At 50.0% G+C, this 21767-nt stretch overlaps 1 protein-coding gene and 1 long non-coding RNA gene across 3 annotated transcripts in view; one reads left to right on the forward strand and one right to left on the reverse strand.

The window, feature by feature from the left end:
• The window catches only part of LOC123371059, a 136145-nt gene that overhangs the window by 52564 nt on the left and 61814 nt on the right, over positions 1-21767 (reverse strand). The gene's annotated exons all lie outside the window — the stretch shown is intronic.
• Positions 8616-17722, forward strand: LOC123371057 (C-type lectin domain family 4 member F-like). Of its 2 annotated transcripts, XM_045018203.1 has the most exons (7): positions 8616-8888; positions 10550-10666; positions 11372-11476; positions 12756-12812; positions 13639-13790; positions 16052-16170; positions 17070-17722. In XM_045018203.1, exons 1-7 carry the CDS (start codon positions 8828-8830, stop codon positions 17230-17232), a joined length of 774 nt encoding a protein of 257 aa, XP_044874138.1. In that variant the 5' UTR covers positions 8616-8827; the 3' UTR covers positions 17233-17722. The 2 variants fall into 2 exon arrangements, with proteins under 2 accessions (XP_044874138.1, XP_044874137.1); XM_045018202.1 differs by lacking the exon at positions 8616-8888 and having other exon boundaries at positions 10228-10666.

A 21767-nucleotide genomic window follows, 5' to 3' on the forward strand; every position in this document is an offset into this window, starting at 1 on the left:
AGAGACAGGTATTGGGTTGTTTTACGGACAGCAGAGCTTTTGGTTACAGTATTATACAGATATTTTGCATATTGAATTATTATTTAAATAACATAGGAAGAACAGACAGAAAACAATTTATTTAACAATTGTACGGAAAAGGCTAGTGAACCAAGATCCAAGGTTTGGGAGGAGGTTTTTAAAACTAAGAGTATGATTAAGAGATATAGTGTGGAAAACAACAGCTGCATTTTGTTTATATATAAGTTATTTTGATATTTTGTTTTTTTTATTTTTGAGAGATGCCAGTTTATTTATACATTATTTACATAAGGTTAAAACAATTTTTTACATAATTTTTTTTTGCTTGCCTTACACAATTTTTGCTTTTACAAATTTTTTGTTATTAGGGTTACAGCTAACCTAACTTTGGCTAATAGAGACTGTTATGCATAAAGATTTTTTATAAATTTTTGTTAGTTTTTTTTGTATTTTTACATTTTTTATTTTTGTACTTTTATTTGCATTAAGCTATGGATTTTAGATTTTACATTAGATGTTTTAACCTTAGGGGTTTTGATTGAATGTAATGACAATGCATGATTAGCATGGACATAAAAGGTATTACTTTTAGTATATTTTTATAACAATAACATAATTTTAAGCTAACATAGCAATATAAGCAATAACATTTTTATAGCAATAATATAATGGGGTTGTTATACAGTTTTGGTTACAAAGCACAATATACTATACTTAGTATATAAGTGGTGGTTTTAACATACACACAGCTATTATTAATTTGAAAAACGTAGGTGTTTTGTTAGGATAGTTTTTTGTTTTTTATTAGCAAACGTTATTATGAACAGTGACAACTTCCCCTGGCTTTAGTTTATAGTACATTCAGGCTGTAGAGGTTTTAACAACCAAAATGTTTATTGACTCCCTATTCCTATTGTGACGAAGTGGGACTGTTCGTACTGGGGGCTGGGAATGCTGGGTGCAGGCCACTAAGTATCTAGCAAAGCAGAAGGCCAGCGCAGCCGAATGCCTGACACTCTGTCTCCTAGCAACTGATGGCCGGGCCCCTCCCTGCAAAGGTGCATCTAAAGGTGTTGGAGACAAAGGGGTCAGGTGACCTCCTGGCCCGGGAAAGAAGCTGAGCAGAGAGGAGGGGCCGGAGGGGGTTGGGCAGACTGGAGTTGGCTGGGGAAAAGAGGGGAAGCAGAGAGAGAGGGGTCTGATCCCCGATGGGGGTTATGGGGCCCCAAGATGGACCTAACAGGGGGGATCCTGTTATCTATGCCTGCAAGACCTGTGTTGGACTGTATTCCTGTCGTCTAAATAAACCTTCTGCTTTACTGGCTGGCTGAGAGTCATGGTGAATCGGCAGGGAGCCCGGGGGTGCAGGGCCTGACTCCCCTACACGCCGTGACAACTGGTGGCAGTGGTGGGATCGATGGCACCCCGTGGACGGCGCTTCCTGCAGTAAGTGACTGGGGAGCCATAAAACGAAGGGGCGAGTAACCCCTGGGAGAGTGTGACCAGAGAGCAGGACTTTGCAGTAACAAGGTGTTAGGTGTTATTTTAGGGACACTGATTATAAATTAGTTAGATATATTAGGTGGTTTAATTTTTTAGATGTTTTGGTAAATAATTTAGTTTTACATGCCTTTTTTTTACGGACCCGGCAGGATTTGGTATGTGGGAGCTTACATCCCCCTAACCGGTTTAAATGCTTGGAAGGAGCACTGTAAATGTCCACACTTTCATTTAGAAAGTGTTTAAGTATGTTTTTTTGACCACAGATTAGATGGTACTTTTGATGTGTTTGTAAGGGCAGTGGGCCAAGTTTTGTACAGTTCGCCGCAGCCGTCCGGAGTTCAATGTCCGAGCTAGGAGAGTCCCATCTGGAGTCGCCAGAAACTGTTACCGAAATATTGGGTCCGTCTAGCTGAGAGCCAATAACAGCCTGACAGGGATAAGGAAAGATTGCTTTATTCTGCAGAAAAAAGGAGAATTCTGTACTCAGGTACAAAGAACTCTGCTGCACACAAGTTTCACAAGCTTTTCATACACTTTCAGACAAAGACCATGCCGTGTTAACACTTCATTGGTGGTTCCCAGACCCCGTGAAACCGTTATCTGATTAGTGCAAACTGGCTTGGAGCAAGATTTCTCTGCTTTGAGGCAGAAAAGAAAAGATAGTTAAAAAGTTCAGGTCACTGTGTTACATGAGGCTTCTGCTTCCCCCTACTGACCGCCTGCTAGTTGTTAAGGGGAGTCACTAGTAACTTTCACAGCTCCCAGCTCCCTGGTCCCCACTGGGAGCCTGGCAGCCACCCAGACTCTGGGCATGGAGCTCCCTGCCGGGAGCCTGGGTGGTTGCCTTACTCCTGGTGAGGAGCGGGGAGCTAAGAGCCCAGGGGTCAGCAAGGCTCCCAGTGGAGAGTCAGAAGCCAGGAGCCCAAGGGCAGCTGAGCTGACCACCCAGACCTTCAGCACCCCACAAAAACATTTCATTTTGGTCAAAAAGCCACTTTTCACTGGAAAAATGTTGCAGTGACAAAAATTTAACCAGCTCTTGCAGAGATGCTAACAAATGAGTTTATTGAGAGAAGTGTTGATAGAGAGAAGACATTGACCGAAATAGAATATCAAACGGATACACACAAATATTTACGCCAGCGTTCTGATTCTGAGTTTCATTCATTCCGAGAACAGAAGGATACCATGTGACCTATTTATCCACTCAAACCTGAGCGACTGAGTTTGAACTTTAACGATGGAACATTCACAACCATCTGCAAGTGAACAACCTGCAGACAAAGAAATTATTCAGCAAATAGTTTTGAATAAAGAGAATCGTTATTACTGGATCATGGCCCCATCCAGTTCAGGAAAACATGCACGACCAGGACAGCACGTAAGTGTAACCCTTCTGCCCCTCTGAGTTGGCAGCAGCAAGGGCCGGGTTCAGTATCCAGGGGTTCCGTTTCAATAACACAAAGCAAAACCGGCTCAAGCCCCCACCCAGTGACCTGGGACAATTACATACCCCCCCCAGGCGCCTCTAGGAGGCAATACTTCCCCACTTGCAAGCACGGAGTCTGAGTGTAGCAAAATCCTTTTAATAAAGGAGGGAAACAATGTTGCATAATATTGGGGAAACACCACAAACAGGATTCATAACATAAACCACGAGCAAAAGACCCACCAAGTAAGTTTGGCAATGTCCTTTTCCCCTTAGGGTCTTAAGTCCAATCACCCCAAAGTCCAACAACCCAAAAGTCTCTGTCCCTGGTCAGTGCCACCCCAGAGTTCAAAAGTTTATCTGCAGAGTTTTACCCCCCCAGCCTGAGTGGAAACAGAGGGGCACACGGGATGTTAAGGAGCACCTTATGTGGGCCAAGGCTGATTGCCCCACCTCTCCAGGGAGTTCTGCTGCAGCCTTCACCACAACCGGCTCTACTCCACCAGCCGCTCCACTCCTCCAGCTGACCCGTGAGCCACTCCAGTCATCCCCGCAAACCGCTCCGCTCCACTCGCTTGTTGTTCTGTGGGCCGCTCCAACCATCCCACAATCTGCTCAGCTCCGCTCCGCTCACTGTGCCATGGGCTACTCCAACTGTCCTGCAAACTGCTCCACTCTTCCAGCTGCTTAGCAATATATCTTTAGGCTCCCCCACTTGTTAACACAGCACCCAGCTCACTAAGTTTAGCTCTTTTAGTGACTTCAGTTTGTAGTAGGGGAGCCCCAGGGCTGGTGCATTATTGACCCAAAGTGAACTCAGTTCAGCAACTTCTAGCTAGATTTCCAATGAAATCAAAATTAGCTCTAATAGTCTACAGTGGAGAAAAGAGACAGTGCAATTGGTGTGCCAGACCCTCAAAAGGGGTCTATACCATCAGGTACACATACCAGCCCCCAACCTCTCTCAATTCACTGGATTTTAGAACCCATATCCCTTCTCTAACAAGTGCTACTTAGTTGATGGTGAAACCCTCTGTCATAAAACAGTTTCACAGTCCTTCATTCACATAATCAGGGTAACAATACTTTATTCCTCCTGCCCCAATAACAGAGAAATTGGGGATCCCACAGCTGTCAAAATGACCATTTTGGGCTGCCGTGGACTCATGCTAGGCGGGGTGGGTGTGCCTATGCAAACAAGATCAGCCCCTGAAATTCTTTTTCACACTCGCCATAATTCACCACCAGATGTCAGGGTAGAGCTCATCCTGACTCTGCTTACATGAGCATGAGCTTAACATTAAGATTGCATGCTTAAGTGCTGTCCTGAACGGGGATTAATTTAAACTTCTGCTTAAGGGCTTTCCTAAATCAGGGCCTTTATTGGGTACTTATGATGCAGGCAGCCCAGGTGTCAGCTCAAGCCAAAGTTCCCATGTCTCAATGGATCACTGACAAATCCATGGCAGGGAGCAGTGTGCCTCACCCGCGTGGTAGTAGTGTTACAGTAACGATTAGGTGTGTACGAATGTGTTTAGTGTTTAGACTTTACTGAATTCTTGTGAGTTGCTGCCTGCGTTAATCTGACATAACATCTGTATCCCGTAGTGTAAGGTGCTATCTGAGCGGTTATATTGTGAACCTCTGTGTCCGTGTAAACCACCAGACAGGAGAGGGACATAAACGGGTGGGAAGTGTGGGTCTCCAACGGAAGGTTTTACGTCACTCCTCACAGGAAAGGTCCAGCGACACCAGACTATTGTCAGATGTGAAAGAGGACCAAGACATTGGTTGTTCTGCCCCTTCCCCCCGAACACAAGTCGTGCAAGTAGATTCCTTCCATCAGCTGAGATTGCAGCTCAGAGCACGAGGAAAGAGGTGGATAAAAACCCCTAACAAGAAGGAACTGTATCTCCACACTGTGTGGGCTCTGGGGGACAAGGTTTCTAGGCATAAGCAGGAGATTCCCCAATGCTTAGCACGGGTTAGCCCTAAAGGGCATCTAGCGCTTGCTTATCATAGCAGCTTCTATTATTTTTTGAAACTTCAGATTTTAACTCATTTCTGTTTATATGCGTTTACCTGCTTTATCCTTGTAAATATCTCTCGTTTCCTTTCCCTAGTTAATACATCTGGATTTAGTGTATTACAGGATTGGCTACAAGCGCGGTCTTTGGTGTGAGATCTAAGGTGACCCTCCTGATCCTGGGGTAAGGGACTGGTCCTTTGGCACTGGCCATACCCTGAATATTGCTGTGATTCTTTGGGACCATCTATCACGGAGGCAGCTCACCTGGGTGGCAAGACGGATCGGAGCACCCAAGGGACTGGCTGTGACTCCATGTTGAGGCTGTTATGGTGCCTGAGGAGTTTGCACTTGATAATTTGTAGGTGAAATCTACGTCTAGAACTCACAGCCCATTTGGGGTTTGTGCCCGGCTCTCTAATAGCCCGTCCTGAGACGGGTGCCATGCTCCTGAGTCACCGCAGGAAGCTTTGCAGAACGATCCCAGGCCTGGCCCAAACAGCAACAAGATCTAACATATCACATTCCTTTAAAATTGATTAAATTATTGGTTGGTTATTGCATGTTGATTTATTTACTTAATTTAATTATGTATTTAATTCATTATCACAATGTATAACTGACTAGCAGAGACCCCAAGTCAGGGATCCGTTGCCCCTGACACACCAAGTGAGCATGACAGGTGGTGGAATGGACAGGGCATGCAAGGACCAGGGCAGTGAAGACAGGATTAATGGCTACAGAGGTAGCTATTGCACCACTCGATCCTTTTTGATGGTGCCATGTCACCTGAAAGAGTAGCAGGAAATAGAGAGAGAGAATAAACCCCACTCTTGTGACTGCAGCACAGAGCACTTGAGAAAGCCACGAGCTGTTTGCAAACACCCCATACACAGAACGGGAAGTGAGATTTATCAGATAAATTGTCTGGTGTGAAATACACTTTTGCCAAGAGTCACAACATCTTTGCTCCTGTTACTGACACAAATGTGGTGTTTGCTGCTGGGCCCCATGAAGCTGGGGGAGAGTTCGTCGGATTCTCTACTGACTACAGGTGGTCAACGTCTTTTGATCAACACTTTTTTTTCCCAGTGAAAACAGGCTTTTCTGTCAACACGGATTTCCGCAGGGATAGTTTGATTTTTTGACCAAATCAATTTGGGTTTTCGTTGAAAACAATCTGAAAACAAAACCAAACCACAAATATTCAGTTGCCATCAACTAAAAATATTTCAGTTTTTAGGGGTTTTGTCACAAAAAAATGAGGAAAAATGTAGACAACGACATTTGTCTTCAGGAACATTTTTAATAGGAATGAAAAAAACGTTTCGCTTCACTACTGACTAATGTAGTGTTAGCAGAATTGCCAGCTAAATTCTGATTGCAGAACTGGTATTGCTGACAAAGAATTCAGCTGATTTTCAGATTCCCAAGCGCAGTTTGTGCCCTGCCAGTTAGAAAAGGAATCAGCTTTTAACTTGCAAAAGGGACCAGCTCGTATTGTGAGTGTGTTGCACGAGTGTCTAGAGGTCACCAGTCAAGACTCAGAGCCCCATTGTGCGGGGTGCTGTACGAACAGAACAATGGTCCTTTCCCAAACTAGCTGACAATGTAAGTGTAGGACAGGAAGCAACAAACACATGGATAAAACTAATACCACAAAGTCACAGGGAGACAGTTCTGAGCAATGGCATAAGCACCAGCAGCAGGACACCAACTGCCCAACCACTGTAAAGTTCTGGAACACGTACGAGAGAGAACGAAGATGAAACCCCAGTGAGCACCATCCCGTTTGTACAGTCAGCTGCTTTTACTGAACAGCCCGACTGTAGGCTCTCTCAGGAGCTGAGATACCGTCAAGATTTTAAGGAGCACATGCAGGAATACCCTGTGTCCAGGAAGGGTTATGGAGGTGTCCAGTGGAAATGGAAAATGTAGCTAGATAGATTCAGATGAGAAATACAGCACCAAGGTTTAAACAAGGGCAACTGCCCATTAGAACATCTTACCTAGAGAGGTGGTGGATTCTCCAGCACTTGGAGCCTTAAATCCAGAGTGGATGGCTCCTTCTAACAGATCTGCTGTAGCTGAACCAGACGTCCTGGGCTGGCTGGAGGTATCGCGTGGGGAAGATCTCTGGCCTGCGCTGTGCAGGAAGTCAGACTGGACCATCAGAACAGTCCTTTCTGGCCTTAAAAATCTCTGAAACCTGGGCAGAAAACAACAGGCCGAGGTTCTTTTGTGGAAAATGAAATTAGTCCATTTGGGGAATAATAATCTGTGATGAAGTAGGGGCTTTTCTTGGGGTTTTCTGTGTTTTCCAGTGGTTTGCATGCTCAGGGGGTGGGACTCAGTGTCCCCGGGTGTTACTGGTTTAACGAGGTGAGGGGAGAGGGAGTTTGTTGTTACCGAGGACCGGAGAGGGACTCGGGACCCCGGCCGATGGCCTGGAGGATGGAGACCCCAGTGACTGGTGACCTGGAGACCCGGCTCAGGAGTCACAGCTGGTTCTGGCCAGTGGGAGGACAATGGGCTGTGAAGAGAGGACCCCGGCGACCTGACCAGCCGGTTCCAGCCAGAGGAGGGCTGAGAGGAGAGGAGACCCAGGCCTTCCTGTTTACGACCCTGTTTACCTGGAGAGAGGACAATGGACAGAGGTGGGGCTTGGGGCCGGGGATATCGGAGTCCCAGGTGGGAAGCAGGGGGGCTCTGCGATGGAGAGGGGGAGCAGAGCACACCTGGATGCAGGGGGACTGGGATGTGCTGTTATTGAGAGAGGCCAGGCCTGACGCCCTGAGAGTTTCCTGTGCTGTGTCCAACTCTCAATAAACCCTCCTGGTTTATGCTGGCTGAGAGTCACTCCGGTCTAGAGAGCAGGGTTGCATCAACCCCTTCAGGGGTGAGGAGGCCCGGGGGGTCCAGAGCGCGTGGACTCCCTGAGGGGGCCCATGGCGAGAAACAGGTGTGCTAAGGCTCAGAGAGGTACAGCTCCAGGAGGTGGAGGGGCCTGACCCCGAGAGAGAGTGGCCCCCCGAGAAGGGCTGTCGCACTGAAAGGGGCACCCCCCACGGACCCCACGGGGCCAGGAGTGGTCACGATCTGTGAGTCCGTGACATAATCCAGGCCACAGTCCATGGGCTGCAGGAACCCGCTAGGCAGTGAATCCAAAGAGCCCAGGAAGGTAGCAAGTTAGACACGAGTTAGCAATGTGCCAGGGTGCCAAGAAAAAAAAAAGGCCAGTGGAAATTTGGGCTGCAAACACAAAGGGGTCCCGTTGTAGAGCAGAGACACACAGACAACAACCCTACTCCCTGCCAATGTTCCCAGCCAACCTACAGGGCAAAGGGACTGTAACAACCAGTGGAGAGTGTTGACTTTCCATTTGAACTGCCAACAAGGTGACAAATAATATTAATTGTGGTGATGGTTCCATTGTGATGTGGACACCTGTCCCCTAGAAATGGGACCGAGAGCCACCAACTCAATACATGTAGGACACCACTGAGCTCTCAGATGGGAACAAAGTTTGGTCATTGTTGACATGGGACAGATCAGTGCCCTAGCAGGGAAATGTCCTGTTTTGATAAGATTATTAATATTAAAGTGAATATGGGCCCATGGTATTTGCCTAGCACGCAGCATGGCTTCTCTCTCTTGTATTTAATTCAAAGGCTACACGCAAGCCCAGCCTTAAACTCTGTGGCCTGAGGCTTTTCACCCTCCCAATTACAGAGCTTGCTGTCCATTTCTATTTCTGGGCATATTCAAATGTGTTAACCAGCCTTTGTGAAACCGCTGCTTAAAGGAAACCATTTATCAACCGTTCAGCTCACAGGGAAGGACAGAGAATGGCGGACAAAAATATTTATATGAATGTGAATATTGGAAAAGCACCTCTCCAGCCTCCAGGTAAGGACAACACATGCTGAATCCATTACGCCAACTTGCCTTGTTTTCTTGGACTCCCAATTCTTGGCACTGGCTGGCCTGAGAAAACAGACCCACAGCTCAGCCCGGCTCTTGGAAAACTTAAGCCCAGGAGGGAGCAGCAGCACGTGCAGTGGACAGGAGGGGTTTGGTCTGGTCTTCATCTTTCGTTCCCCCTGGGAGGAGTGTGCAAGCTGCGCTCCCATCTCACACTGAGACCCGAACCCCACCAGCTTATACAAACAAACCAAACGTGTGCGGGAACTTTTCAAGAGCTGAGTCAGTTTAGGGGGAGACGTGGGGTCAGTTCTCAGTTCATCGGAAGTGATTCTGTTAATATCTTCATCAGTGATTTAGGTAATGGCCTAGAGAGGACACTTATGAAGTTTGCGGACGATACCAAGCTGGGAGGGGTTGCAAGTGCTTGGGAGGATAGGATTAAAATTCAAAGTGACCTGGACAAACTGGAGAAATGGTCTGAAGTAAATAGGATGAAATTCAATAAGGACAATTGCAAAGTCCTCCAAATGGGCAATGACTGCCTAGGAAGGAGTCCTGCAGAAAGGGATCTCGGGATCATAGTGGATCACAAGCTAAATATGAGTCAACAGTGTAACATTTTGGGATGTATTAGCAGGGATGTTGTAAGTAAGACACTAGTAGTAATTCTTCCACTCTACTCCACTCTGATACGGCCTCAACTGGAGTATTGTGTCCAGTTCTGGAGGGCCACATTTCAGGAAAGATGTGGACAAATTGGAGAAAGTCCAGAGAAGAGCAACAAAAATGATGAAAGGTCTAGAAAACATGAGCTATGAGGGAAGATTGAAAAAATTGGGTTTGTTTAGTCTGGAGAAGAGAAGACTGAGAGGGGACACGATAACAGTTTTCAAGTGCATAAAAGGTTGTTACAAGAAGGAGGGAGAAAAAATATTCTTCTTAACCTCTGGGGACAGGACAAGAAGCAATGGGCTTAAATTGCAGCAAGGGAAGTTTAGGCTGGGCATTAGGAAAACATTCCTAACTGTCAGGGTGGTTAAGCACTGGAATAAATTGCTTGGGGAGGTTGTTGAATCTCCATCATTTGGGATTTTTAAGAGCAGGTTGGACAAACCCCTGTCAGGGAGGGTCTAGATAATCCTTAGTGCTGCCATGAGTGCAGGGAACTGGACTAGGTCACCTCTCAAGGTCCCTTCCAGTTCTGCGATTCTATGATTCTGCCTCCCAGATTCACAGGAATTGCCTTACCCGGCAGGTCCATGGTCCTTCCAGCCCAATGAGCTGCCTCTGATGGTGGCCAGTTCCAGATGCTTCAGGGAAAAGTGAAAGAAACCCCATAATGGGGCCGTTATGGGAAAAAGCTGCCCTGAGGGGACATTTCTGCCTAAGCCCACACAGGTAATGGTTGGGTGATGCCCCCGGAGGGTTTTTAATCCCTTATATTTAACTGTAGATATCCATCCAACTGCAAACCTTCTTCCAATTGTACGGAGCTCCTGGCCTCAATAATAGCTACGTAAGCGAAATGTGGTTTTGGCTTCCTATCGACTGGGATGTCTCCTCACTAGTGAGGGTGAGCCTGGCAGTGCAGAGCTTAGATGGGCTTCAGCTCCCATGGAAATATTCCTCTTTTTCCCCACAAGCGAAACAGCCTGAGACGCCAGCTGTGCCATCTCGCAAGACCTCAGTCATCCTCTCTGCCCTGCCCGTTGTTCTGAGCGTGGCTCTGGGTATCTCCCTCATTGCAGTGACCGTCATGTGTAAGTTCCACCCAAGTGCAATGTTCAGTTCCAGGTTCTTGTTTCTAAACACAAGCAAAATGGATGTAACGTTTCTATTAATTGAAGGGGCAGCGGTTGGGGATCCAGGCTCTCCGCAGCATCCATTCAGGTGGTGGTTCCCCACCAGGTCAGACAACAACATCCACCTTGCTGAGCCGGGGAGATTTGGAGGTTCTTGGAGTGTTTCTATAGATACTTAGGGCCAGATTATGTCTGGTCCTAACATGGGCTTGCAGCCGGGGAGGGGAAATCATGCAAGGGCCAGTGTTCGGGGAGCACACGGCTGCTCTCTTGAAGTGTGTCTGTGGCTGCAGTTACCCCACAGGGGATGGAGAGGGCTAGCGAAATGGTGAGTCGCTGGCTCTGCCACACCTCTCTGCACGGCCCATGGACCTGGCTGGGCGTGCCAAGGACACGGGCTGTACCCCCCAAAGGAACAGTGTCATGTGCACTCGCAGGGTGGGGGTTCCAGGGAATATTCTGGGGTTCTCCTGGCCCAATGCGGACGTGAGGCTAAATGTCAGTGAGGTTCCTGGGGGGGAATTTTCCCGATTCTGGTGTTCGTGTTGCACAGATGATAAAAATCTCTCATAGATTAGAGAGCAAATCATTCCCCACACGCAGAGAGTCTGTTCTCTTTCTCTGCTAATGAAGTGCTCTGACCCCTGACCATGTGATTCCTAGATTTCCAGGGACAGAAAAGGCTACGAGACGTGGACAAAGCGGTTCACAAAATCAGAGCCTCTCTGCAGCCCAACACCACCTTGGACACCTCAAAGGAGCTGGACAGTAAGTGGGGGAGCAAGGTGTGCGCTTTCTGCCTTCTCTAGCATGGGGACGTCTCCGGTCCCCATCACCACAGTCTCTGAGCCCCTGGCACCCTCTGATGTATTTATCCTCACAACACCCTGGGAGATGGAGCCCATTGTACAGATGGGAACTGAGGCACCGAGAGACTAAGGGTGTGTCTACACTGCAGCGGGAGCCGAGCCTAACAGCCCAGGTAGTCAGATGTGTGAGCAGCATGGACATTGCAGGATCGGCGCCGAGCAGGCCACAGGACTTCCTGGATAGAAATGAACAAAGCCAGCTTAGTGCGAGTCCATCAGCTCTCAGCAGGACTTGCAGCGTGGCCAGTTTGTATTTGAATCACACTCTTCATACAGGAACTTTAAACTCACACAGGTTACTGGCCCTGCTTTTGTTTCCTCAGACATCGTGGGTGATCCTGGAAATGAGCTAAAGGCAAACCCAGTTCTGTTGTTGTGAATAGGGATGATCTGTGTTTAATACAGCAGCAGCCACGGTGGGCTGAGTGCTGCACAGACCCGTAGGCAGCCCCAGGCCCTGCGGGAGGAGATCACAATCTGGGTCTTGAACTTTCACTTTCTGGGGCTCTGGGCGTATCTCACACAACCAGAATCGCACTGACGGGATCAGGGCGCCCTCCAGCCGTCCAGCTGGCACTGGGCCGAGGAAACATTATTAACCCTCTGGCAAGTGACTGAGTGTAAAAGCCGATCTGTGGCTGAGATTTACATGCAGCACATGAACAGGAGATGGGCCTGAACCGACACCCTGGTACTGACCAGGCCTGAACGCTGGCGGGTTCCAAATCCAGGCCTGGATCCTGGTGCCATGGCTCAGGCCCAGGGACATTCCTGTAGCCCCAGTTTGTCTGCAGGCTGCAGGTGACCCACTCGGAGTTCCAGAGGCAGGAGGGAATGGGGGAGAGGCGGCACTGCTCATCTCCTTGTGCCCTGGGTTGGCTGTGGGCTGCGGTTTAAGGCTAAGCATGGCTGTGTGGCTAGGGAGCTGGGCTGGGATTCAGGTACCTTGATTTCAAATTCTCAGCACGTCTCTCTGCACCTCAGTTCCCCATCTGTAAAATCATCCTTTATTTCTCCCACCTCACATCTATTTTGACTGTGAGCTGTTGAGAGCAGGGACTGTCCCCTCCTGTCCGTACAGCGCCTGGCACACAGGGGCCTGCAGGTGCTGCTCTACTGCACGTGCTGATAATCAAGTGTTCTGCATCTCCACTGACGTCGCTGTGACTTTCTTCTAGGTCTGCAGTTATTGGATGAAGCACAGGCAGGAGTCCGGATGCTGAAAGACCAGCTGGGTAACGTCAGTGCAGCGTATGGAGAAATCCAGATCCGGCTGGACAACGTCAGTGCAGCCTATAGAGAAATCCAGATCTGTTTCTCCTGGTGCTGAGGATAAACGGAGGATTTCAGGCTCCCAGGCTCACAACACAGCGCCTTTCACCAGCACCGAGTTCTCTTCCATTAAAGATGACCTGTGCCCACACCGTGGTGATCGGTGTGGAGTTAAATTACACCCTAGGCCTCGTTAGCATAATGAGAGCACCCAGCTATCAGCTCTCTTAGATGCTCCAGACCTGTCAGCTCACAGGCAAAAAGTGACCCTGGAATTTCAGCGTATGGGGCGTTACTTTCAGAACCATCCCTGAGCCAGTGCCCCCGGCAGGGTGTTGTGGGAGGTGCCAAAGTGCAAAAGACTCAAGACCTTCACCACTTATGATCATTTAAAGATGTTGATACAGAACCAGGGGATGTTCCACTTTGGGCAGCTACATTCCCCCTCCTGAATTCCCCCTCCCAGCTCAGCTGCACAGTGAGTCTCCCCTTTCCCATTACAGCCGTGCTGCTCTGCACTGGGACTAGCACCCATGCTCCAGCCCAGATGCAGCTGCATTTCAGTGCTGGGGGAGTGACCCCGTGGTGCCTGCTTTCTGCAGCGCTCTTTGGGATCCATCATGTGGCCACAAAAGTTACTTATTGTGATGCTGGAGAATCAGGATTCAGAAGCTCCCTGGGCTGGGGGCAGCTGAAGGGCAGGGGAAATGCAGCACTAGAAACCCTGAGCTCCCTGCATGTGTCCCTGTGACTTTAGCCCGGGTGTCTCACCTCAGTCTCTGCTCCTAGGTGATGTGCTGACAAAGCTCTCCAGGGGCTGGAGGTTTTATGGTGGGAACCTCTATTACTTTTCACAAGAAAGGAAGTCGTGGGACGAGGCCGAGCAGTTCTGTGTGTCTCAGGACTCGCACCTGACCTCTGTCTCCTCCCAGGCGGAACAGGTGAGTGCAGGAACTTCCTAGGGGCTTGGATAATGGGTCAGTGTCTTGTTTCATACCAGAAGGAGGTGGCAGGTGGCAGGTGAGGTTGACAATCTGTGACATGGCTTGTGGCAAACCATCGGAGAGGATGCCCAGCCTTGGAACCTGACTCAGGGGATTCACCCATCAGTTTAAAAGCAGAGATGGGCCGAGGAACAGTGCCAGGATCTGGGATGCTGGGGGAAGGGGATTTGGGGTGAGGCTCATTTCTGATTTTCCCTACTTCCAATGTAGCATTTCCAGCAAACCCAATGGCCTTTCCCAGTGACGACCCACTTTGATCCCTCTCCCCAGTCCGAGGGCTCAGGCAGTGGTGGATTGTCCAATGGGCTGACGGGGCCTGTGCCCCGGGGCTCTGGAAAAATGGGTTCCCCACCCCCAGCAGAAATCCATCATGGGTCGGCAGAAGCCCGTAGCCCCGGCAGAAGTACCGGGCAGGCAGGTGGGGTGGGAGAAGCCCCAGCGCCCCAACCCCACTCCCCAGCAGAAGCACCAGGCAGCAGGGGAAGCCCCCCCCCTGGCTCCCACGCTGCGGCCCTGGGACCGGAGACGCGCTCGCTCCCTGTGAGGCCTCAGGGCTGGGGGAGCTCTTACTCCCCGCTGCGGCCCCAGGACCGTGGCGAAGGTACAGAGCTTCTCCGGTCTTGGGGCCACTGTGCGGGGTTGGCCAGAAAGGAGAAAACGGTTGCAGGGCCGTAGTCAGGGTTGCCAGGTGTCCGGTTTCTGACCAGAACACCCAGTTGCAAAGGGACCCTGGTGGCTCCGGTCAGCACCACTGACTGGGCGGTTAAAAGTCCGGTTGGCGCAGAGTTGGCAGGCCCCGCACCTGGCTCCACATGGTTCCCGGGAAGCGGCCATCATGTCCCTCCAGATCCTAGGCCTAGGGGAAGCCATGGAGGATCCATGCACTGCCCTCACCCTGAGCGCCAGCTCCGCAGCACCCATTGGCTGGGAATGAAGGCCAATGGGAGCAGGGGTGCTGGAACAGTTTGAATAGTGGGACTGCTGACAGTCATTGAACCAAACGGCAAACCCTGTACATAATGGAAGCCACTTGAAGACAGAGGGTGCTGCAGCCCCCCCACCCCGCAACACCTCTAGTTCCAGCACCTTTGAATGGGAGCTGCGGTGGCGGGGCCTGCGGGTGGGGGCAGCATGCATAGCCCCCTGGCTGCGCCTCTGCCTAGGAGCCAAAAGGACATGTTGGCCACTTCCTGGGAGCCCCCTGAGGTGAGTGCCACAGGGAGCCTGCACCCCACACCCCCTCCCATGCTCCAACCCCCCGCCCCAGCCCTGATCCCACTCCCGCATCCAAACTCCTGTCTGGAGCTCGCCCTCCACCCCTTCCCACCCCCCTGCCTCATCCCTGAGTCCCCTCCCACACTCCGAACTCCTCAGCCCCATCCTGGAGCACCCTCCTGCACCCCGAACCCCTCATTCCTGGCCTCAGCCCAGAGTCCACACCCCGAGCCAGACCCCTCCCACCCTCCCACACACTGCAACCCAACCTACTGCCCCAGACCCCTCCTGCACCCTGAATCCCTCATTTCTAGTCCCACCCTGGAGCCAGCACCCTCAGCCACAGGCAGAAGGGGTGGGAAGCCCCCACCACCACCACTCGCTCTAGCCCAGGGCCCCAGGAAACCTTAATCCTCCTCTGGGCTCGGGCCTGAGCTCCTGCTGGACAATCTAGAAGCCTGTAGCTGGAAGGCTTGTGTGCGAGGAGCCATGCACCTCTCAGAGAATCCTCTCTCCCCATGTGCCCACTGCAGCCCTCACCCCAAGCCTCTGTGGCACTTTCGGAGGAGGAAAATCCCACCCTCTGGCAGGGCCAGACTTTGCACCCAGTTCTCTGCTCCGAGCTTTGCCTCCTGCAAGGGCAGGGGGCTGGTGTGAACTCTGAGGTGCCCGTCAGTACCTGCCGCAGCCCAGCTCTGAGGGGGCCGTGGGGGGAGTGTTCTGAGACAGGTCGGTGCTGTTAGCCCCAGGCAGATACAGATGCAGACACACACACAGGGCTGCTCCAGGGCTCCCTCAGGGTCTCCCAGCTAGTCACTGTCAGCGTTGGGGGCAGGACACCGCGTCTCCCGCTGCCCAGTGCCCTGCTCACACCACCAGACGCCCTTTCCTCTCCCCCAAAATCTGTTCAGCCCAGGCAGCTGCGGCTGCATCCTGCAGCCTCTCTTGGGTGACCTGCACATGCTGCAAACTGTGTTGTGCAGGAGTTTCTCTCCAGCGATACCAAAGGTCAAAATCACTGGATTGGACTCACCGACCGGGAGACAGAAGGCAGCTGGCGCTGGGCGGATGGCACAGAATACAGAGCAGACGCAAGCAGGGGGTGAGTAAAGCTTGAGAGACGTGATTATTTATTACACGATTGGTCACAAGCTCTGTCGGGCAGCGTCTGTGCGGCCCCTGGTGTCTATGCAGCACCCGGCACAGCGGGCCCGATCCTGAGGGAGGCCCCTGGGCGCTGCCATGACAGCAGTGAATCCTCTCAGGAATTCCTGCTAATGCCCCTTTGCTTAGAGCAGGAGCCTCAACACGGAGTGTGTGTTCAGTGCCCACTGAGACCCAGGGCCAGAGCCTCCCCTGGGTAACTCGGCATTGACTTGAATGAACCACAGGGATTTACACCAGCTGAGGGTCTGGCCCCAAGTCGACTCAGTGCAGCCAGGGGAGTCTGGAGTGAGCGGCAGGTTCCCGCTCTCCTTGGGATTGCGCTGCGCTCTCCCCTCGGTCAGGCTGGGCACGGGGAGGCTGTGGGGCCGGGGGCATGGCCGGAGCCAGCTGCAGTCGGTGCAGTGACCTCAGGGGGCTGTGGGCGAGGCCCATAAGCAGGGCCAGGGAGAAGTTAATGACTGGCCCCCGCTGCCCTCTCTTCCCGTTCCTGCGTTCCCATCCCGGGGGTGCCTGGGACGTGCTGTGCCACCTGCTCTGGTTCTGGGCACTGAGATCCGAGTTGCTGCTGCTCAGCGTTTGGAGCCACACACTGACTTTGGCTCTTTGCTGGCCTGTCAGGCGCAGGGCAGGTGCTACCCCCGGCCGTCAGAAGCCCTTCGTTACCATGGCCACAAGAGCTGTGGAGAACTCTGAGGGGTGGCCGGGGGGTGCATCGCTTCACCGCGTCATTGCTGGGTGTCTTGGTCCCCTGCCAGCAACAGAGTCCACAGAGCAGAACTGAGTTCAGGAACTGGCTGTGGTTCTCCACGGAGACATTAACACTCTGATCTGTAGGTTCTGGGGGGAGAATCAGCCAGACAACTGGGATCAGGGGATTGGAGGCAGAGAAGACTGTGTTCACATCCATTCAATCAACCGGAATTTGTGGAATGATGCCAACTGCGTTCTGCCTTCTATGTGGATTTGTAAGCAGGCCCATGGACCAGCTGGGATGTGACATGCAGTCCCAGCACCTCAGAAAGCACCTTAATTTCCAAGCAAGAATATTTCCCAGCCACCCGCTGGTGAGGAGCTCAGTTTGACAGCAGCCTGTCTGGCAAGAGATCACTTACCAATGGTTGTGGTTGTGAAACCCTCATTTCTCTGTGTTTTATTTTTTTGGCCCCCACTTTCCTATTGTTAATCTGTCTGGTTCTCTAACTGTTTCTCTCTGCTGTGTAATTAATTTTGGTAGGTGTCAGTTAATTAGGGTAGTGGGATATAATTGGTTAGAGAATTATGTTCCAATATGTTAGGATTGGTTAGATAGATTTCAGTACAATGATCGGTTAAGGTATAGCTGAGAATATTACTATATAAACTGGGGTCAAACAGGAAGTAGGCAGGGAAATTGGAATCAAGTTTGCTGGACATTAACCCCAATAAACATCGCACTGTCTGCACTTCAGACTTCTGGTCTTTTGCCGCTTGCTGTCTGCGTGACAAGAACCAGGGAAGTGGGCGAGTGGAGGGAAAGCCCTCTAACAATGCCCATAAACTAGGTGAATAGACTGAAGGCCATTAACAGCATCCCCATATTTTTTTTGATGTTGCAATATCATGACACACTTCCACAGATTGCAACCCTAACCGCCGGCGGTAGTTAGATGGGGGAGAACTGAACTGGGTTTCTACTCTTAGGCTCTGATTTGCATCTCAGGTACATACGTTTTCAAAGAACTGGCCCAGTTCCAAAGCGGTTATGACTGTGTCTTGACAGCAGAGGGAGTCTCCTGCGTTCCTTGGAATGTTTCTTGAGGATGTGCTCAGAGCAGCAGCAATAATTGCTTTTCTTTGGGACATGGGGGGAGGGGGGAGGGCTAGTTTCCAAAAAGGGCCAGGAATTAAACTGGAAATGGGTTGTATTTTGAGTGACTTTCTGTGCTAGAAAGTAGATTCTACTGCACCCAGGTAGAAACTGTAGTAAGATGAGGCCCTGGAACATAAACTCTTGCATCAGAGGCCCGGTATGAGGCCTGAGGCCTGAACTAAAGGAAGGATCAAGACTTTGCTCACATAAAGCCGAGGTAAGCTGTGAGCCAGAGGCAGGCCCTGCTCACAGGAGCCGGCAAGGAAAGGGCTGATGCTGCAAGAAAATACGTACCTAAAAGGTACTGAACACCAGAGATACAAACATAAGCTGGGATGGCACCAGAACACTCCAATGCTGGCACATTCCACACAGATAACCAGGAACAGGCGAACCCCTCCTAAAGACAGGGGCAAAAGGGTACTATGATGGTGTGACGAAGCAGTTCTGGCGGGACCCAACTGAGAGTGCCAAATCAGGACCAATTGCTCAAACAGGGCAGTTACAGCCCCAGGCTGGGGTTTTTCCACCTTTAAGGCAAAGCAAACCAGCCAGAGAAAAAGGACTTTGGTCTCACCCCACTGGCTAGCCACAAGTCACACAAGCAATTTCCTTAGACACTCCAGTCTCCCAGTATCACCACCAGTGCCACTCGTCCTGGGGATGAATGGTTATGAAAACCAACACCCCAATAAAAGAAAAAGGTTCCCTCGATTCCAAAGAATCAAGCCCCAGACCCAGGTCAATATACACATCAGATCTTACCCACAAATCACGCTGTTCCCACCCTTTAGAATCTAAAATCTAAAGGTTTATTCGTAAAGGGAAAAAGGTAGGGATGAGATAGCTAGAATTGGTTAAATGGAATCAATTACACACAGTAATGGCAAAGTTCTTAGTTCAGGCTTGCAGCAGTAATGGCATAAACTGCAGGTTCAAATCAAGTCTCTGGAACATCCCCCGCTGGGATGGGTCGGTCAGTCCTTTGTGCAGAGCTTCTGTTTGTGGCAAAGTCCCTCCAGAGGTCAGAAGCAGGATTGAAGACAAGATGGAGATGAGGCATTAGCCTTTTATAGGCTTTTCCAGGTGCAAGAATCTCTTGTGGAAAATTACAGCCAAATGGAGTCTGGAGTCACATGGGCCAGTCCCTGCACTTTGCTGAGTCACAAGGCGTGTCTGCCTTCTCTCCATGGGTCAGTTGTGTAGCTGATGGTCCTTAATGGGCCATCAAGCAGGCTATGCAGGGCTAACACCAATTTGTCTGGGATATCACCTAGAAGCAGAGCACAATACCAAATACAGACAGTACATATCCAATATTTATAACTTCAACTACAAAATGATACACATGCATACAGACAGCATAATCATAACCAGCAACCCCTAACCTGGTCTTAGACACCTTAGATGACCCCCTTTACCTAAGGTTTGGTGCCACTACAGGACCTTGGTTGCAACCCATGTTCTATATGGTCCCCATTTATATCAATAACGTCACAGATGGACAGAGTTGTTTTGTTCAAACCAACATGTACAAGGTGAGAGGCGGCACCTTACTACGTAGAGGGGCTGCACCTCATATGTCAGGAGTGATGTGTCACGTGTTTGTACCGGTGTATCAGAAGGCATCCCTGGGGCGGTGTCTTTGTCCAGCCTAGGGGGCAGTGGAGTGTCCCGCCACTGACTGAGACGGTCCATTTGTTGCCGGCCCAAAGGGCCCGAGGGGGGCAACAGCGGGGTTCGTTGCCCGGTGTGTGTCGCACTAATTAACACACCAGGGTGGAGAAGCAAACCAAGTTTATTTAAGCTTAAAAAAAGGTGCAAGGGAGAAATAGCAATCTCAAATCCTGCACACCCGCATGCAGGCGGAGTCCCAGCATTTATACCCCCCTTGTTTTTTTTATCTGTACTTTTCCACTGTGGGGAGTATTTTCTCATGCATATAACCTTCATTACAGCATCTGCTTTCCGCCTATTTTATCTAATATTGGCTGTATCTAGTACCAACCGGCCTTGCAGCTGCCAGTAGTCACCACACAGCACAAGAGGTTACAAAAGTTTAGTAAGGCTAACAAAAGCGCTTCACATAGAGGTACTTTGGTTCACATAGGCCCAGAGCCATCCTCCCGAGTTACCTAGATTTATGCCTAGTGACACCAACAACTCCCCCCTTTGAGAATAAACTTTGAGTTTTCTCATACTTTGAGGACAAAAAGCAATTAAGCTCTAGGGAGCTGGGGTCATTAATGAGGGGGTATTCAGTCCCACATTCATCCTCCCCATGAACCCAGCAGGATTCGGTATGTGGGAGCCCACACCCACCCTAACCGGTCCATATGCTTAGAAGGAGCACTGTGAATGTCCACACTTCCATCCAGAAAATGTCCAAGTATGTCTCCATGGCCACAGATCAGATGGTTCCTGATGCGTCTGTAAGGGCAGTGGGCCAAGTCTGGTGCTCAAGATCACTCCGAATGGCCATCAGCTGGTCATTCAGGAAATCCTGAATTTCTAAACATACTAGATCCCACTGCAATGCCTTCCCAGCCTCAGTGATATTCAATACTGTCTCTGTCAGTAACTTCTGCGTCATGGAACTATGGGTGGACATAACAAGGAAATAACAAGCCTGTACTTGGGTTAGCTGAGCTCCAGAAATAAGGCTAGTGGCCTTTTCTAGTTGGCCCAATTTTTTTATCATGTTCTTGGCTTTTAAGAATATTTTAAATGGCTGCTACACTATTGGCCCCAGCCCACAGGGATCTGATCAATTCCTTCTTTTTTCCAGAGGAAACAGAGGCTTTCTGTTGTGCTAATCTAATGGCAGCCCCTTGTGAGCAATTTGGGTACGTAGAAGTGATCTGAAAACTGGATAAGGGTAATGTCATTTAAAATCCAATTAGGGAGGGCAATACATGCTGAAGGATTTATCCAAAACACGGGGCACAGCCTGTAGAATAAACCCCCAAATCCAATTAATACCACATTCCCAAGCATGGGTCCCACAAATTTCTTCCTGCCAGTGTATAATTCTTTGTTTCTTCACCAGGGTCAGTTCTTAATATTTTTTGTAGTCAGGAATTCCTGGACTTTGGCAATTTCAGTAGAGTGAGTGTTCCATTTTCTTTCCCGAAACAGTCATGATTCAGCTTCCTACAGGGGAGAGGTTACCAGCACATCACCCTGTAATGGTTTTTGATTCTTCTAGAAAAGTTCAAAGGCACAGTAGGTCTGTCAGTGGACAAGGGAGAGGTTAACTAGCACTTCACCTTGTCCCCCTTTTTTTTTCCTGCTGTCCAGAAGGCACAGTAGAGCTAGAAGAAGGAATAGGCTAATCATCAGTAGGAGAATTCTCCTGATGTGGAGGGGTCTTTTTGCAGTGAGAATCATGGGTCCAGGCAGTCAGTCTTTGGCACTTCACAGCGGTGTTGGTAGTCAGCAGGACTTAATAAGGGCCTTTCCAGCATGGAGCCAAAGCAGTCTTTCGTTGGTGGACCTTTACATTGATCCAGTCTGCTGGTTCCAAGAGTGGCAGGGCTGCTAGGGTCTTTGGGTAGCGCTTTTTTACCTGTGAAAAAAGAAACCTACCACATTTCATTAGTGCCTGGCAATGTTTTGCAGATTTTACAGCTGTTTGGGCACGTTCAAGCCCCCCCCCCTTTTTGGTTGTTAGCCAAGTCTTA

This window comes from Mauremys mutica, chromosome 5, assembly GCF_020497125.1.
Source record: "Mauremys mutica isolate MM-2020 ecotype Southern chromosome 5, ASM2049712v1, whole genome shotgun sequence".
Classification (NCBI taxonomy): Eukaryota; Metazoa; Chordata; order Testudines; family Geoemydidae; genus Mauremys; species Mauremys mutica.

Coding starts and splice junctions, on each gene's coding strand:
- LOC123371057 (XM_045018202.1), top strand. CDS start 10,432: ATGTGGTTTTGGCTTCCTATCGACTGGGATGTCTCCTCACTAGTGAGG. Junction 12,813..13,638: donor GATGCTGAAAGACCAGCTGG/GTAACGTCAGTG, acceptor CTCTGCTCCTAG/GTGATGTGCTGACAAAGCTC. Junction 13,791..16,051: donor TCTCCTCCCAGGCGGAACAG/GTGAGTGCAGGA, acceptor TGTGTTGTGCAG/GAGTTTCTCTCCAGCGATAC.